The 18,994-nt window shown below is 40.6% G+C and overlaps 1 protein-coding gene across 1 annotated transcript in view; it reads right to left on the reverse strand.

Moving 5' to 3' along the window:
- LOC125454115 (low-density lipoprotein receptor-related protein 1-like) overlaps positions 1–18,994 on the reverse strand; it is a 1,886,982-nt gene that overhangs the window by 888,054 nt on the left and 979,934 nt on the right. Inside the window, exons 13-14 of the mRNA XM_048534492.2 lie at positions 4,064–4,283; positions 2,538–2,736 (exon numbers count right to left, since the gene is read on the reverse strand). Of these exons, the coding sequence (XP_048390449.1) occupies positions 2,538–2,736; positions 4,064–4,283 (419 nt within the window). The remainder of the gene's footprint in view (positions 1–2,537; positions 2,737–4,063; positions 4,284–18,994) is intronic.

The raw sequence follows: 18,994 nt of genomic DNA on the forward strand, positions 1-18,994 counted from the left end.
CTCAGTTTTTGAGGCTATTTGGCATCCTACATAGACAACACTTCAACTGAAGTCCTATCCATGTAGACCTTCAAACAGTTTTTCTTCCATGATGGGCCTCAAGTATGAGCAGAATCTTATTTTGAGACAATAGGTTCATACACATGAGCAAACAAGGCTTTGCTCAAACACAGACACACATTTAATGCATTTTGCACTGGAGATCATGAGCTAGTCATTCGAAAAGACAGAAACTCAGTTGGATTTTTTTTCTTCAAATTTATTGGACAATGAAGTGGGAGTTGAGGATAACACTTCTCCTCACCACACCCCACCCCAAATTGCTAATCAGACTCAAAAGCCAACCAACGACTCATGAGTAAAGAGCTTTCTTGGATTAGATGACTGAATAATCTGTTAACAACACAGTGTATTCACAAACAAGAACTGCCCAGAAATACTGATTGCAGCTCTTTAAAATACGTTTAACATCCAGTCACGATAACGGGCCAAGGCACAAACAATGGTCAAACATCCCCATGATCACAGTGACTTCAAAACCATTGCTATTGCCACAGAAGTCTTCTATGACCACTGACAACAACCACTAAACAGTACCACTGTTCTCTCTTCCTTGGTTCACTACCTTACACAAAATTTACACTTCCCCAATGTGGTTGTGCAATATTCCCAGCCACTGCCCTACCTTTTAACAACATGAGACTGTGGCTATAACTTTTAATAATATTTGTGTGCTGTCTAAAAGTAATGCAAATGAGGCACATGCGATCTATTACAAGCACAAAGAATGCTAGAGAAGTTCAGCAGGTCTGCCAGTATCTGTTACAGTTTAAGTCTCAGCATGGCTCTTCTTCAGAACATGGATTCTGTTGGAGATCTCTTGTGGCTTTCCTTATAACTAAACTAAAGTTTACAGTTGAGTATTCTCCAAACACAGCCTCTGCCTCACTTGCTACAATATGGACAGACTTTACTCATGTGACAATATCTGGATACTTGACTCATTTGCATGTTAATCCCTTTAAGAGACATCACTCTAAATGTAACAAAAAATGCTCTTCAGTAATGCTGTGGAACACAATTCAGAAAGATCATGATGACTTCTTTGGTATAAGATTTACATTTTTTGTAAATCTAGAAACTTTAGAGCCCTTACAATTGCTGCAGATGTTAATTTTACAACAAAGCATATTCTTTGAGCAAATTCACATGAGTTAACATGCTTGATGTTACCCTGTATTTTTTTTCCACAAGCAGAGCTAAGCCCTCGAAAGCTCAATTCTTTGGCCTTAAATTCTACTTTTAGCCACAAAACTTACGTGTTGAAAAATGAGACTTTTTCTGTCCCATTACTTATCTCCCTGTGAGGGTCAGAAAGAGTGAATTTGGTCCTTAGCAACAGTATAAAATTGGCTTAAATCAAATCGACAAAGCTTTTTTCACCACACCCAATCTTCTTTCCTCAGCAACTCCAAGAACAATAGATTAATCTTTTCCTGTAGACCTGTTTTCAAGTCTCACTGTCATTTTTGCTTGGTTTGAAATTAAAACTCTTGGCAATATTTTCTAGGTCAATGGAAAATAAGAACTGGTGTGCTGAAATATCGGCTGCTGTTTTGTTCTGAGCCCAGTTTGCATTCTGGCAAGAAGATCAGATCCACAACCTCTTCCAGTCAGATTCTGCAACTATCTAATTTTTATCCTACATTGTGGGTGCAAACAAATGTGGGTAGTTTGATCCACAAAAAAGCAAGATGTTTGTGATAAGCATTCAAACAACTGACAAAAGAACAAACATTGTTGGAGCAGAAAGGCATAATACATATATAACAATCTTAAAAAGGCAAAATAAATACAGAAGCCTCTACAGAGGAGGAACAGTGAGAATAATTGGCATAAGCAAAAAAGGAGCACATCCTGTGAAACAATCATGAGGCAAAGAATATTTTCAAGTCAAGAACATTTATCGTTTTCAATACTTAGTTTCGAGTTAATCATTGTTTTAATATAATAGATTATTTTGTCCATAATTGATCTTTTCATAGCTAAAGGAGTAGGATTTCAACATGAACTATGAAGTTTGTTTATTTTCTGGAAGGCGTCACTGTATAATACAGCCACACAATGGTGCCATTTTCAATTTAGAACAATTTTTAGAATGAGGGCAAGTCAAAAATGAAAAGAAAAAAGCACTTGCACTTTGTGTTTCCACAGAAAATACATTGTTCCTCATTCGTAAACGACTGCTCAGACACTCCTGCAAGGTGTCACATATATCACACTCAACCCCATGAGAGATTTCTTACTCTGTATCTACTCTGTTATTTTGCATTTTAATAGGATTTATAAATCATGATGGATTAATGCTACTTTGATTCTTTTGTTCAGCTGTTCCGTCTAAGCTTCTTGTTACAAGAAATAATTAAAAGCTAGATTTACAAAATAACATCAATCTTACCCTAACTTCTTTTTTATTTGAAGGTTTGTCCCATTGAAAGAATTAATTAGCTTGTTTTAGCACCTTACATGCACAGTACCTTGTCGTTGTTGTTGTTGCTGAGCATTGTAGATCTTCAGTCCAAATAATGGTGGCCTTTCTTTTCGAAGTAATGAAACATTCCTTGATATTAAATCCAATTGAAAAATTGTTCCATTTGTATACTCAGTCCAGAAAATTAATTTTCCATAATGTGACAATCCAAAGGGGTGATTCACTTCTTTGCCACCATATACTATCTGTAACATGTGTAAAAACATTAAAACAAATAACATTAAACTTGATAGAAAAAGAAAATACATCCAAAACTGAGTGGATAAAGTGCTTTAAACACATTTTGCAAAATTGATTATTGCTGTTCCTAATGTTTCAGCTGAAGTATCTATGGTCATCTGAATGTTTAATATAATCCAGCATTGATTGTAATATTCTCTTGAACGTAAATGACAAATTCAGGGCAGGAATTAGGCTGTTTAACCACGGGTGCAGTCCAGAGGGGATTGTGAAGCAGGGTGCAGTGTTCAGTCTGTGTGCTTGAATTTTAAGAAAAAAATGCTGAAGTCTGAGGCACCTCTGGAATTGGGCTTTGGGCATCATTTCCAACAGATAACAAACTGTGGAGAACAGGGCAGCTCATGACCTAAGGCACTTTGATGTTTGGGCCTCATCCACAGTTACAGAAAGGTGGGTGATTTCAGTTGGAGGGCGGGTGACTCATGGTTAGGGTAGGGGAAAGAATCAGTGATGGAGGAGGGGCAGTCAGTGATTAAGGGTGTGGAAGTAGGGGGTTGCTGTGGTTGACACCTTTTTTAAACGTGAGGGTCATTAAAAATTCTGCTACTAATTTGATGAAACATTCGTTCTTGATGTCATCCTACAAGATATTCCATTTAAGACCTGCATGTCCTTCATAAAATTAGATATGGCTTTCCTGAGTATATCTGCTGGCAGTGATGTGAGCTAATCTGCAGGGTTTGTTAGCTCAGATGGTTGGATGGCTGGTTAGTGATACACAATACCATGATTTCAACTCCTACCCCAGCTGAGATCAATATTGTACCTCACTTGAAGCAAGGTGACCCTCCAGATAAACACATCATCAGTGGTCACTATCTAATGAGGAAAGTGGGCTATGGTAACTTTCATTTATGGGTTGGAGTTAACATAAGTGAAGGAAATAACGACTGCTTCAGCTTTCTGCACTGCACACTGTGTTTTTCATCATTACGAATGTGTTTGGTGGTACCCTTCCAGCATGTAATGAGTTACTGCCCAATACACTGGAGGGTGTATTGGCCTTTTAGCGTCCAAGTAAAGGGCACTGCGAGGTTAAATTGCGAGGCTATGTGTTTATATTTAACGAGCCTCTTTTCTGTTCATTTGATTTAATTTGTACAGAATTCCATGAAAATAACTGTTGAACAAGTGAGTTCCTATCACTTGCTTCATTTTAGGGACAGATTTTGATTTTTTGTTTGAAGTTTAGTTTTCTTAAATTCTTAAATTTGGGTCTTAGTGCCATGAATTGCATATATGTTTTCAAAGATACATAAAAAGTACACTCACCATTCTATCTGTGCCATTTAAAAAAATCCTCTCAATGTGATCATAGTATGCATCGCACCAATACAGTATTCCATTGATGTAGTCTAGGGTTAAACCATTAGGCCATAGCATCATTGTTGTCACAAAGAGCTGTCGATTGGAACCATCCATCCATGCTTTTTCAATTCTTCCTGTCATGTTGTCTATTTCTTCCTCTTCCCAATCTGTCCAGTACATCCATCTGCATACAAAACAGTAACGCACATTACATTTTCCTTGTGAACAATACAGTAAGTTATATTTGATAAAATCTCTGTGCTGTGCTGTCTGAAATCTTTTACCATATATCCAGTTCTTTTATCACATATCCAGAAAGGAATAGAGTTATGATTATTAGTGTATGTGATATAAAGTTACAGTTATAACTTGCACATTATTTGAAATACTAAATTGTACAAAACACAGATGATACTGCATATTATATTTAAAATAATATACAGAAAGAGCACAGGTACATTATAGTGATACACCAAAGAATATTCCTACGTTTAAAAAAAGCTAATCTTACACATGTTCAAGTTGGTGCTTTCTTTGATGTCCACTATCCAAAAATTGCTAAATATAGATTGTTCAGTCTAATAAAGATACAAATATAGTTATATTCATTTTGATTTAACAAATTTTTCAAGTCAATGAATGAAACCTTTAGCTATTAATAAAAAGGGGTTCCTGAAAATTATATTCTTTGACTTTTGAAATATAACGGTCAAAAATGCTACAGTTTAAGTTTAACAATTATTTCCTGTGAATTTTATGTTAGATCTATAAATGATATGTTTTCTTTACACTTAAATAGTCAATATTTTTGACTGAGTTAAAGACTGTATGGTCCCAAAAAATGTGACTAAGCTGAATGATGATAAAACATGCTGAAGCATGCTAAGTAAAGTCAGCTTAAAATTTTCTCAGCGCAGCTGGGATCAGTATCTGGCAAGACAGCATAGCTCTCTCCTCATATGCATCATGCATGTGAATCAAGTATTGTCTCCTGAGGGTCAGTAGTGGGGCTAACCATACTGACAGCAATACTCTTGCAATCCTTTGAGAACCACTTCTCTGCTGTTGATATCGCATAATATATGTACAACCACGTACATTTATTCAATGCACATGCTTCAAACTACTATTTCAGAAGTAAAGACACAGGGCTGGATTTTCCAAGGACTGGCCAGGTAATAATGGGTCATGATGTTATTGTTTACACATTATGACTGGAATAATTTGAGGTTAATTTTGTGTATTCATTTTTGGCATTTTTTTTCTCCCATTCCTAAATACTCTAAAGAAGTTGCTTGCTGATGACCCATTGTCTTTAACTGTTGCCACCCTTGAAATATAGAAATTCCCTCAGTAATTAGAGATGTATTAGTGTCCAAATCTCAGAAAAATAAAATATCTTCGAGACAGTGATAATGGGAACTGCAGATGCTGGAGAATCCCAAAACCAGCCCAGTTTGTCCCCTCCCTCCACTGCACCACACAACCAGCCTAGCTCTTCCCCTCCACCCACTGCATCCCAAAACCAGTCCAACCTGTCTCTGCCTCCCTAACCTGTTCTTCCTCGTACCCATCCCTTCCTCCCACCCCAAGCCGCACCTCCATCTCCTACCTACTAACCTCATCCCACCTCCTTGACCTGGCCGTCTTCCCTGGGCTGACCTATCCCCTCCCTACCTCCCCACCTATACTCTCCTCTCCACCTATCTTCTTTTTTCTCCATCTTCGGTCTGCCTCCCCCTCTCTCCCTATTTATTCCAGAGCCCTCACCCCATCTCCCTCTCTGATGAAGGGTCTAGGCCCGAAACGTCAGCTTTTGTGCTCCTGAGATGCTGCTGGGCCTGCTGTGTTCATCCAGCCTCACATTTCATTATCTTCAAGACAGTTGGATGACATCATGACCAGGCTCTAGTGTAAAAATTCTCTATCTTACTTTCTGTGCCTTCACTTGGTATTCAACCTGCCAGTCAGTTCGGCAATCAATTACTTGTGCAATATGATAGTAATATCATTTTTAAAACTTCATTCAGGGATAAGGGCATCGCTGGCATTTATTGCCCATCCCAGAGGGAAGTTAAGAGTCACCTACATTGCTGAGTGTCCACAGTCACATGTCGGCCATATCAGACAATGGCGTCATTGTCATCATTAGACTCTTGGCTCCAGGTTTTTAATGAAATCAAATTCCTCCATGCTGGGATTTGAACTCATGCCCCCATAATATTTCCTGGGTCTCTGGATTAACAATCCAGCAATTTTACCACTCAGCCATCGCCTCCTCTCTTGAGCATATAACAGAATGTATACATAAGTGTGAGACAATATGGTTTGCATAAGGTCACCAGATGTATGGAGTACCACTGGTTACAAGGACATCTTCAAAACATATTTCATCCTGATTTGGGTCTGTGAGACAATATGGTGTGCATAGTTAGTTGTTAATCAATTTTCAAATATCTGACTCAATACAAACCAACTCCCTGTATTATGTTTTATGTAGGCTAGCATATAGAAAAAAGTAAAGCACATTCGGTAGGAAGAAGTTTCCAGGATTTTAATGCAGGGTCAATGACGGAACAGCAGTACAGTTCCAAATCAGGAAGAAATATGTTTTGAAGGTGTCCTTGCAGCTGCTGGTACTCCATACATCTGGTGAATTATCCTTCAAGATTTTGTTGATGCCATTGTGGCGATGAGAGCACCAGGCTTTATGAATTAGGTAAGAGCTTTACTGAGGCCCTGCTCAAATGTATCAGACAGAATCTCTAGAGTCATGCACAAAATTCTTCAGAACACTACGTGAGTGGATGTTGTGACTGGAAATCTGTTCATTTTTTAAAATTCATTCACGGGATGAGGGCGCCATTGGCTTGGCAGCATTTATTGCCCATCCCTAATTACCAAGAGCGCAGCTAAGAGTCAATCACATTGCTGTGTGTCTGGAGTCACATGTGGGCCAAACCAGGGTAAGGATGACAGCTTCTTTCCCTAAAGAACATTCGTGAACCAGGACAACAAAATGTGAGGCTGGATGAACACAGCAGGCCAAGCAGCATCTCAGGAGCACAAAAGCTGACGTTTCGGGCCTCGACCCTTCTCTCTGATGAAGGGTCTAGGCCCGAAACATCAGCTTTTGTGCTCCTGAGATGCTGCTTGGCCTGCTGTGTTCATCCAGCCTCACATTTTGTTGTCTTGGAATCTCCAGCATCTGCAGCTCCCATTATCTCTTCGTGAACCAGATGTGTTTTTCCAACAACCAACAATGGATTCACGGTCATCATTAGACTCTTAATTCCAGATTATAATTGAATTCAAATTCCACCATCTGCCATGGCAGGATTTGAACCCAGGTCCCCAGAACATTATCTGAGTCTCTGAATTAACAGTCCATTGATAATGCCACTAAGCCATCACCTCCCCCACCTTAATCCTCCTTGTTAAAATAATTGCTGTGATTTAAAGGAAAAGAACAGAAACCAGGCCCCATCAAGTTCTGCTCAATTTTTCTGTCTCAGTTGAACCTCAACCCAGACTGCAACTCCAGGTATACCATTCCAAAGAGTTTCATATATTACAAATTCTAAGCATGTTCTTAGGTAGTTTTGTTAGATTGTTTCCCCCTCTCCTAGGGAAATGCAAGTCGATCTATAATGGGTGTATGCTTGAGTCCACATGTTAATCTATTTCTCAATTTTTTCTTGGAAGAAAAGCGAAGCCAGACAGCAACAAAAATAAATTCTAACTTGCCATTGAAACTAATCAATGTAGAGGAGCAGATAAAATCTTGGAGATGCTCAGGACAGACCAGTTAAGGTGTTTTGAGTTTGTTGGTAATTAAAGACATTGCTACATTTTTTATAACAGAACGAACATCTGTAAATCAGGCATTGGTTTCTGAGACATATAAATAAGTAACTGGTGCAAGAAACAGCAGGCACACCCACTTGGGAGTGGCTTTTCTGCTACTCAGGCTATATTAATAAATATACACTGAAACCAGACATGCAACCTGTCTCATGTACATTAGTGAGTTATATATCAAGGCAGGAAGACATTATGAAATGAAGCTGAAGAATTTTCAATGGAAGTATATTAATCATTAGTAGTTGAAAAAGTCCATTTTATGATTTACAATACCTATATCTCACATTGCTGAAGTATCATTTAAGTTTTTCTTCAAATTAGATCCTCATAAAATTGAATTTATTTGCTTTTTGTAATGGGACAAGAGACTATAAAGGCAATGATTGGAAATTTTTTGTCACAGTGTTTTTTTTGGCAGCATTTTACTTCCTTTGCTTTTTTTAACTTCCCACCTCAGGGAAATGAGCTTGTTCATTGACCCCAAACATGACCCTCATGATTTTATAAACCTCTATAAGGTCAGTCCTCAGCCTCTGACACTCCTGGGAAATTAACCTCAACCTATTCAAACTCACCCAATAGATCAAACGCCCCAACCCTGGCAACATTCTTGTATACATATTCTAAATCCACTTAAGGTTCACAACATCCTTCCTAAAGTAGGGAGGCCAGAACTGCACATGATATTCCAAAAGTGGCCTAATCAACATCCTGTGGAGCTTCAACATGACCTTCAACTCCTATACTCAATGCACTAACCAATAAGGGCAACCATACTAAACACCTTCTTGACTAGTGATAATGGGAACTGCAGATGCTGGAGAATCCAAGATAATAAAATGTGAGGCTGGATGAACACAGCAGGCCAAGCAGCATCTCAGGAGCACAAAAGCTGACGTTTCGGGCCTAGACCCTTCATCAGAGAGGGAGATGGGGTGAGGGTTCTGGAATAAATAGGGAGAGAGGGGGAGGCGGACCGAAGATGGAGAGAAAAAAAGATAGGTGGAGAGGAGAGTATAGGTGGGGAGGTGAGGAGGGGATACGCCAGTCCAGGGAAGACGGACAGGTCAAGGAGGTGGGATGCGGTTAGTAGGTAGGAGATGGAGGTGCGGCTTGGGGTGGGAGGAAGGGATAGGTGAGAGGAAGAACAGGTTAGGGAGGCAGAGACAGGTTGGACTGGTTTTGGGATGCAGTGGGTGGAGGGGAAGAGCTGGGCTGGTTGTGTGGTGCAGTAGGGGGAGGGGGCAAACTGGGCTGGTTTTGGGATGCTGTGGGGGAAGGGGAGATTTTGAAGCTGGTGAAGTCCACATTGATACCATTGGGCTGCAGGGTTCCCAAGCGGAATATGAGTTGCTGTTCCTGCAACATTCGGGTGGCATCATTGCGGCACTGCAGGAGGCCCATGATGGACATGTCATCTAAAGAATGGGAGGGGGAGTGGAAATGGTTTGCGACTGGGAGGTGCAGTTGTTTCTTGCGAACCGAGTGGAGGTGTTCTGCAAAGTGGTCCCCAAGCCTCCACTTTGTTTCCCCAATGTAGGGGAAGCCACACCGGGTACAATGGATACAGTATACCACATTGGCAGATGTGCAGGTGAACCTCTGCTTAATATGGAAAGTCATCTTGGGGCCTGGGTTAGGGGTGAGGGAGGTGGTGTGGGGGCAAGTGTAGCATTTCCTGCGGTTGCAGGGGAAGGTGCCGGGTGTGGTGGGCTTGGAGGGCAGTGTGGAGTGTACAAACTGCCCTCCAACCCCACCACACCCAGCACCTTCCCCTGCAACCGCAGGAAATGCTACACTTGCCCCCACACCACCTCCCTCACCCCTAACCCAGGCCCCAAGATGGCTTTCCATATTAAGCAGAGGTTCACCTGCACATCTGCCAATGTGGTATACTGCATCCATTGTACCGGTGTGGCTTCCTCTACATTGGGGAAACCAAGCGGAGGCTTGGGGATCACTTTGCAGAACACCTCCACTTGGTTCGCAATAAACAACTGCACCTCCCAGTCACAAACCATTTCCACTCCCCCTCCCATTCTTTAGATGACATGTCCATCATGGGCCTCCTGCAGTGCCACAATGATGCCACCCGAATGTTGCAGGAACAGCAACTCATATTCCACTTGGGAACCCTGCAGCCCAATGGTATCAATGTGGACTTCACCAGCTTCAAAATCTCCCCTTCCCCCACCGCATCCCAAAACCAGCCCAGTTCGTCCCCTCCACCCACTGCATCCCAAAACCAGTCCAACCTGTCTCTGCCTCCCTAACCTGTTCTTCCTCTCACCCATCCCTTCCTCCCACCCCAAGCTGCACCTCCATCTCCTACCTACTAACCTCATCCCACCTCCTTGACCTGTCCGTCTTCCCTGGACTGACCTATCCCCTCCCCACCTCACCACCTATACTCTCCTCTCCACCTACCTTCTTTTCTCTCCATCTTCAGTCTGCTCCCCCTCTCTCCCTATTTATTCCAGAACCCTCACCCCATCCCCCTCTCTGATGAAGGGTCTAGGCCTGAAACGTCAGCTTTTGTGCTCCTGAGATGCTGCTTGGCCTGCTGTGTTCATCCAGCCTCACATTTTATTACCTTCTTGACTATCCTATTTACCTGCAACTCTACTTTCAAGGAACAATGAACCTGTAGTCCAAGGTCCCTTTGTTCAGCAACATTACCCAGGACCTTACCATTAAATGTATAAGTTCTGTCCTGATTTGCTTTTCCAATATGCAGCACCTCACGCTTATCTAAATTAAACTCAATCTGCCACTCCTCACCTATTGGCCCATCTGACCAAGGTCCCATTATACTCAGAGATAATATGTTTAACAGTCAACTACACCTCCAAGTTTGGTGTAATCTGCAAACTTACTAATCGTACCTATACTGTACTAACCACACCCACTCCAAAAACTATTACAAGAAAATCAAAATCAATCATGTAAATCAAAAAATATAATCTGGTTAAAATAGCCAAGCCTTCGGCATAGATACATCAAGAGGCAGATAATCTACACCACTGCCCAGACTTGCATTTCTTTGGAGTTGCTACTGCAAAGTGATGAATAAAGTGAAGAAGATGCAGCAAAAAAAATCTTTCAGAAATGCAAGGTGAACAAATAAGATTCCAGAAACATTACATCAGCTGATTATTTTTAATTTAGAAAAAAATAGAATACAGGTGGAAAGAGAAACAATTTCTATTTTAAAAAAGCTATGACTCATTAACTTCCTATTTCATTATTAAGAGCTTTACACCACATCAAATGTTTTGCTCTCAAAAGGAATTACAGACACTGGAATGAATGAGTAAACATTTGTTGGTAGAAACATGGACTGTGCATATAATTCAGATTTACAGATGCAATAAAGATGGCAGCATTTTATTTCCTTTACTTTGGACTGGTCTGAAATGGTCGCTTCTGATTTAAGCCAAGGTGACTGCGCAAAATGATCGTTGTGATTTGAAAAGATCGTGCTTCCTCGATCACATTGTGATCACAATGTTGCATTCTTCATGGAACAGTGAAAGCAAAGGCAGACAATGTCAAATCCATAGGAAATTGCTTAACAATACAGGGTGGCACAGTGGCTCGGGGCAGCCTCACGGCGCCAGGGATCCAGGGTCGATACCACCCCTAGGCAACTGTCTGTGTGGAGTTTGCACATTCTCCCTGTGTTTGTGTGGGTTTCCTCCCGGTGGTCTGGTTACCTACCGTTGTCCAAACATGTGCAGGTTAAGTGGGTTAGCCAAGGGAAATGCAGGGTTCCAGGGATGAGGAGGGTCAGAGTGACCACTGAAGCACCTGTTCAGTTTTCCTTTAGTCAATTCATTTTTCTCACCAATTTCTGAAATTATTTAAAGAATGCATCCATGTTCTGTAGGCCTGTACAGAATATCCTTTATCGACATGTATACTCCATTGTAGAAGGACAGTGAAAAGCTTTTACATTGTCTGCTACTTATGGCACAGTGATCTTCCATTCTGAACAGATTCTGTGTATATTTTTATTGCCTCCTGGCGAGTTGACCATATCTTATATGGGGTTAGTGCAGCACCGAACTTCCCATAACATAACAATTTTCCTTGCATCTCTTTGTACTGTGTGGAGGCACCAGGAACTCTCCAGTAATGGCATCTGTATTTGATTCACCTATCACTGAAAATGTCCCTTTGAAGGCAAAATAAAATCCTTTTAACAACAGTTACTCAGGAATAAATGGATAAGATTTATGAAACCAATGATATGGGGAGGCAATGGCCAAGTGTTTTTTTTTGCTACACTATTAATCCAGAAACTCAGCAAATGTTCCAGGAACCTGGGTTCAAATCCTGCCATGGCAGATAGTGGAATTTGAATTCAATTTAAAAATCTGGAATCAACGGTCTTTTGATGACCCTGAAATCATTGCCAATTGTCAGGAAAAACCCATCCGGTTCACTAATGTCATTTAGGGAAGGAGATCTGCCATCCTTACCGAGTGCTGTCTACAAATGACTCCAGACCCAAAGCAATGTGCTGATGCTTAGCTGCCCTCTAGGCAATTAGAAATGAGCAATAACTGCTGGTTTAGCCAGAGATGTGTATCACTAAGCAAACAAGCTCAACAGTTCACAACTAAAGGAATTAAGGGAAACTAAAATAAAGAACTTATCACTACCAAGTCCCCTGGTCCTGATTGACTTCATCCTAACATCTTAAATAATTGTTGCTTATCTGGCAGCAGATGTGTTGCTGTGAATTTTGAAATATTTCTGGATTTGAGAAAATTTGCAATGGATAGAAACAACTGTCATCACTCTCTTCAAAAGCGGGGGGAATGCAGAGGACAGAAATTTGAAAAATCAGTAGCTCTATTGTAGGGAAGATGTTGGAGTCAATCACCGATGATGTTGTAGTTGGAGAAAACTTTAGGTAATTAGAAAGAGTCAGCCTGGTTTTGACAAAGAGAAGCCATGCTTTTGAAGGAGTAAATTGTACTGTGGATAAAGAGGCATCTGTTCAATTTTATTTTGGTCAATTTATTTTTCTCACCAATTTCTGAAATGATTTAAAGAATGTATCCATGTTCTGTGGGCCTGTACGGAATATCCTTTATTGACACATGTGCTCCATAATACAGTGAAAAGCTTTCACAATATCTGCCTCTTATGGCGCCAACTTCGGTACAAATACCTAATTACAAATCTTGCATTCAAAAGAGAAATAAAATGTTGCATTACTTTATGGAGTTTAAAAAGTAAGTTTGAAATATGACATCATTAAAGGATTGACATTATAGTCAAATAAAAAATTTCAAATAAACATTATTGTCTAATTTAACACAGTCTTTATTCCAAAATATTCTGGACAAGTCCCCAAACTTTGTCACAACTCATTGGGTTTCTGGAGAGAAAACAAAACTCTACTATGCCCAGAGTCATTACAAATATGAAAAAAATAGCAAAACAATCCAAATTCTTCAAATTACTAAATTTATACTCTGCGTATATTGAAATATCTCACTTCAATGTCTGCAACTGCTTCTCTATTGTTCTATCCACTAGTTCAGTACTCAGTTTACTTCAGTTATCTCAGCTTCCATATGCACTTATTTGCTCTTAAATAAGTTTAAAGTACTGGTTTGCTCTTCTCTCTTTTAAAATGCATTTAAAATTCAGTCAGATTGTGGTTGCCATTAATTGGATGTGCCTTCACTTTGTGGCCCTTAATTGAACTTGGCTCACGACATTAGACCGAGTTTAGTGTATCTGGCCTCAGATGGACTCCAGAATGGGATGCTCTGAGAAACTATCTGGAGAGAAATCAATGAATACCTCATCTGGGGTATTTTTGCCAATTGGATTTTTCCAGCCTACATGTAGATGTGCCAAAATGGGGTGTATGTCAGGTTGGATGGTGTGGAGATGGGCGATCACGTGTCGTGAGATTGGTTGGTGGCAGGGGCGAGATGTGTAGGAAAAAGTTGTTTAGTTTTTGGTTCTTTAGGAGGAGTCAGGGTAGAGGAAAATGATGACTTGGGGCTTGGTGATGTATGGATCTGCTGGTAATAGGGAAGGGGGATGGATCCAGTGGGTGTGGGGTTTGTGTCAGGACAGGGAATGGCTGGTTTGGTTGATGGTGTCGGGGGTGGGGGGGGAGGTCTCAGTGTAGAGTTAAGGATGAAGTTTAATAGTTACTCAGGAGTTAGAGTAGGTTTTTAATCCTCTAAACTTTCCTGTGTAACTATAAACCTTAGTTGAGTCATCGCCACTTTAAATTCTCCCACATTAAGGAGCTTTCTTGAAGAATTCAAGATGCAGGAGAATTGCTCATTTGAATTGACAATTTCCCACACAATTCCCTTAGAATTAAGAGTGTCAGGCCTCAATATGGTCCTGATATACAACTCAACATTCTATTGCGAGTATATTTAGCCAACATGTTGATATTCTTTAATATCATGTTGATTGTAATTTGAATCACTTAACCGGTTTATCCTATAACCTTGTTGAATAACTTTATTGTGCAAATCTTATTTGCCTTCATCATTATCTGTGTCATCAGTAACATCAGCATCATTTTTCCACAACTAAGTTCCCTGAGTATGTTGACGGCTTTTGACATAATTTAGTAACAACTTTTCTAAAGAATGGATCAAATTGATTTCCTGTGTTTTTGAACCATCAAACAATGGTTTAATTTTATGTCTGGGGATAAAAGCATTTGTGCATCTGTGAATTCAGATGTCACGACGATAAGTCACACAACATTAAAATGTGAACATCCCACTCTACAGATATGAAAATTAGCAGCATGGCCACCAATTTAAAAAAATCTAATGAAAGGTTATTTGAAACAGATCAACAACCAAGTAGTAAGTTGCCTATGCCAGAGTATGGTAGCTGAACTGACAGTATGGTTATCGTGAGTCACTTTTTTATCAGTGTTGCAAAGGATATTAAGGCTGCAAGTGGGACAATGGCTGAATTTAGTAGAACACTGTTTGAAGACTTTTTTTGCATTGCTAATTTATCTTTGCTTTTCAACTTGAATTAGGCATTTCCTTTGGGAGGCAAAGCGAAATGCTGCAAATAAAATTAGGCACTAGAGAACTTGTACTAGAAATCACTGTCTTCTCCATTCCATTAGGGACTGCTTCCCTGCTGAGGAGGAGTGAAGGAAAAAGAGGAATGTAACTGGGTAGGGACACGTTTCCAGAGGTAGAGAATTTGTTCAACCAACTGCTGAGCAAGAGTCTGCAGAGGGGAGACTAAAACAAAACGGAAGACATTCAGAAGTCGGAGAATGCATTTTCCTTCCAACATAGTGTATTTGCTAAGCTGGGCCTGCATAATCATGTCAGCAGTGCCTGGGATGCTCTGTTTCTCCAGGGACACATTCACATCAATCTGTGACAAACTAGCTAAGGTATAGAATCAAGTTGAGTTATTGGATGCTGATTTTTTTTTCACCGCAGTGTCCTTCCAGGCATCAACTGAAGGCTTGCATGAGATATTGTATCCAACAGTGCAGCACTGCATCAAGGTGTTCACAGATATCCATAAGTTTATCCTATTTAGTAAGGAGAACATCAATTAGACTGAAAAGCCCAGAGGTTTTCGGGATTTTGCCATAAGACCATAAGACATAGGAGTGGAAGTAAGGCCATTCGGCCCATCGAGTCCACTCCACCATTTAAATCATGGCTGATGGGCATTTCAACTCCACTTCCCTGCACTCTCCCCGTAGCCCTTGATTCCTTGTGAGATCAAGAATTTATCGATCTCTGCCTTGAAGACATTTAACGACCCGGCCTCCATTGCACTCCGTGGCAATGAATTCCACATTCTGGCTCTCTGGCTGAAGAAATATCTCCACATTTCTGTTTTAAATTTACCCCCTCTAATTCTAAGGCTGTGCCCACGGATCCTAGTCTCCCCGCCTAAGGGAAACAACTTCCCAGTGTCCACCCTTTCTAAGCCATACATTATCTTGTATGTTTCTATTAGATCTCCCCTCAACCTTCTAAACTCTAATGAATACAATCCCAGGATCCTCAGCCGTTCATCGTACGTTAAACCTACCATTCCAGGGATCATCCGTGTGAATCTCCGCTGGACACATTCCAGCGCCAGCTTGTCCTTCCTGAGGTGTGGGGCCCAAAATTGGACACAGTATTCTAAATGGGGCCTAACTAGAGCTTTATAAAGTCTCAGAAGCACATCATTGCTTTTATATTCCAACCCTCTTGAGATAAACAATAACGTTACATTCGCTTTCTTATTTATGCACTCTGCCTGCAAGGTGACTTCTGGAGAATCCTGGACTAACACTCCCAGGTCCCTTTGTACTTCTGCTTTATGAATTTTCTCACGTTTAGAAAATAGTCCATGCCTGTATTCTTTTTTCCAAAGTGCAAAACCTCGCATTTGCTCACGTTGAATTTCATCAGCCATTTCCTGGACCACTCTCCTAAACTGTCTAAATCCTTCTGCAGCCTCCCCACCTCCTCAGTACTACCTGCCTGTCCACCTACCTTCATATCATCGGCAAACTTTGCCAGAATGCCCCCAGTCCCTTCATCCAGATCATTAATATATAAAATGAACATCTGTGGCCCCAACACTGAACCCTGCAGGACACCACTTGTCACCAGTTGCCATTCTGAAAAAGAGCCGTTTATCCCAACTCTCTGCCTTCCGTCAGACAGCCAATCCCCAATCCATGCCAGTAGCTCATCTCAAACCCCATGGGCCCTTACTTTACTCAGCAGCCTCCTGTGAGGCACCTTATCAAAGGTTTTTTGGAAGTCTAGATAGATAACATCAACTGGGTTTCCCTGGTCTAACCTACTTGTTACCTCTTCAAAGAATACTAACAGGTTTGTCAGGCACGACCTCCCCTCACTAAATCCATGCTGACTTGTTCTAACCCGACCCTGCACTTCCAAGAATTTAGAAATCTCATGCTTAACAATGGATTCTAGAATTTTACCAACGCCCAAAACTAGGTTACACGGCCTATAAATTTCCATCTTTTGCCTTGATCCTTTCTTAAACAAGGGGGTTACAACAGCAATTTTCCAATCATCTGGGACTTTCCGAGACTCCACTGACTTTTGAAAGATCACAACCAAAGCCGCCACTATTTCCTCAGCCACCTCCCTCAGAACTCCCTCAGCCGTATTTCCAAAGATCCAAGACTACGCACATGGACATGAAAATGCCTCCCATAGAGTCAGGAGCATTTGTAAGCAAGAAAGGATACTAAAAAAAAAAGTGCAGGAAAAACCTAGAATCTGCAGAAAGAAAGCAGAGTTAACATTTCAAGTTCAATGACTCTTCATCCAATCTGCACAATTGGAAAGGCACCCAAAGCACAGTTGCATAATTAATGAAGCAAAGGCCGGATGATTGCATGGCTTTGAGTCATGTCAGACCAGGCCTCGTGAATCTCACTCAAGAGAACACTTTAACCGAAAACAAGAAAATTCTGCCCTGGGTGATTTTCTTTTGATATCAATATTCATGAAAGTAAGCCTGCGGCCAATTTAGCAACTGAGATTTTGATCAGTCTCAGACTGCAAGACTTTGATAACATCCCAAGACTGCAATCAAAACAAAATGGAGTTGCTCTGCAGGGTTCAGGTCACATCAGATAATGATGTTGAAACTAAAATGTTAAGATGGAATCCATTCTTTAGAGAAATAGGGACAAGTCAAGGCAGCATTCACTTAATATGTGGCACTAGGCTTTTCACTCCACTCATGAGATAAGTGGTTTTGTTCAGATCCTACCCACACCTTTCACAGGCAAGAGAAAGAAAAAAAATAATAATCACTCTTGACACATTGCAGATCGGTATTTATTTCTTGGCTTAGAAGTAAATGGATAAAAACAGCAATGAACCTTCCCCAAGGCTAGATTTATGCCCATCCTGGCATTTGCACATCTCAAGAAGAAAATTTGGTAGATGATTTTCAAGAATTCCAGTCCTTTCAGGCACCCTGCCATGTCCAATATTTTACTGACAGCACAGGGGGAGCTGTAAAATTACAGCGCTGCCACAAGTACTTTTCTTGTCAGTAAGATTCAATAAATTACCTTTATTGATACTTGCAGTAGCATTAAATGCATCAAGAGGAATAGTTGTGACTAAGTAACTTTGGAAACTTACAATAGTTGGCCACAAATAAAACCCCTGAACAGCCACCTTCTGTGAAAGTGCTCATCGCTTTATTGAGTCAAGGAATTTGGAAATAATACCTTTTAGGAAAATAGTTAATTTTAATAAATGTGGTAAAATATACCCATTTAAATTCACAGATTGACACATGTTGAAAAAAATGTTCAGGAATCAAATGGGTTATAAAGTTAAAATAACCCTCCAACACCACAGTAGGTAGATACATTACCGTGGTCATTACTGTAGAATGGGATATGATTTGCAAATACAATGAAATCAGGCCAGCATAGCAAAGAGAAGCATGTAAATGAGACTTGAAGAGGCAGAGAAGAGGAATACTGCATTAGAGCTGTTTCCAGCGCAATGTATAATGTGTACATTCATGTATATAAGCAGATTATGGTACTCCAGGCAGTGAGAAAACCTTTTTCAAGGATAGGGACAAACTAAGGATATGAGGGTCTCAAAAATGTAGCAGACCCCAAGTGTGGAAGTGTAGATGCCCAATACCAGAAGAAACGAAGAAAGTAGAGCTTCCACGGAGGGACACAAGCAAATAGGAGTCTCTGGGCGAAGCACCGTCCACAGACTTAGTTGTGACGACTTAAGGCACAGTCGCCAAAAAGTTACTTTATTCTTAAACCTTCATGGATTATTAACATTGCTGGCAAGGCCATTTATTTCTTTCCCACCCCCAACTGCTTGTTAAAACAAATAGTTTTACTAGGCCATTTCAGAGTGCATTCAAGAGTCAATCATGTTGGTCCTGAGTCAACTGGCAAGACTAATTGAGTAAAGATGACAAATTTCTTTCCTAGAAATGAACCAAATAGATTTTGTTTAACATAATTGATGG

This window comes from Stegostoma tigrinum, chromosome 7, assembly GCF_030684315.1.
Source record: "Stegostoma tigrinum isolate sSteTig4 chromosome 7, sSteTig4.hap1, whole genome shotgun sequence".
Taxonomy (NCBI): Eukaryota; Metazoa; Chordata; class Chondrichthyes; order Orectolobiformes; family Stegostomatidae; genus Stegostoma; species Stegostoma tigrinum.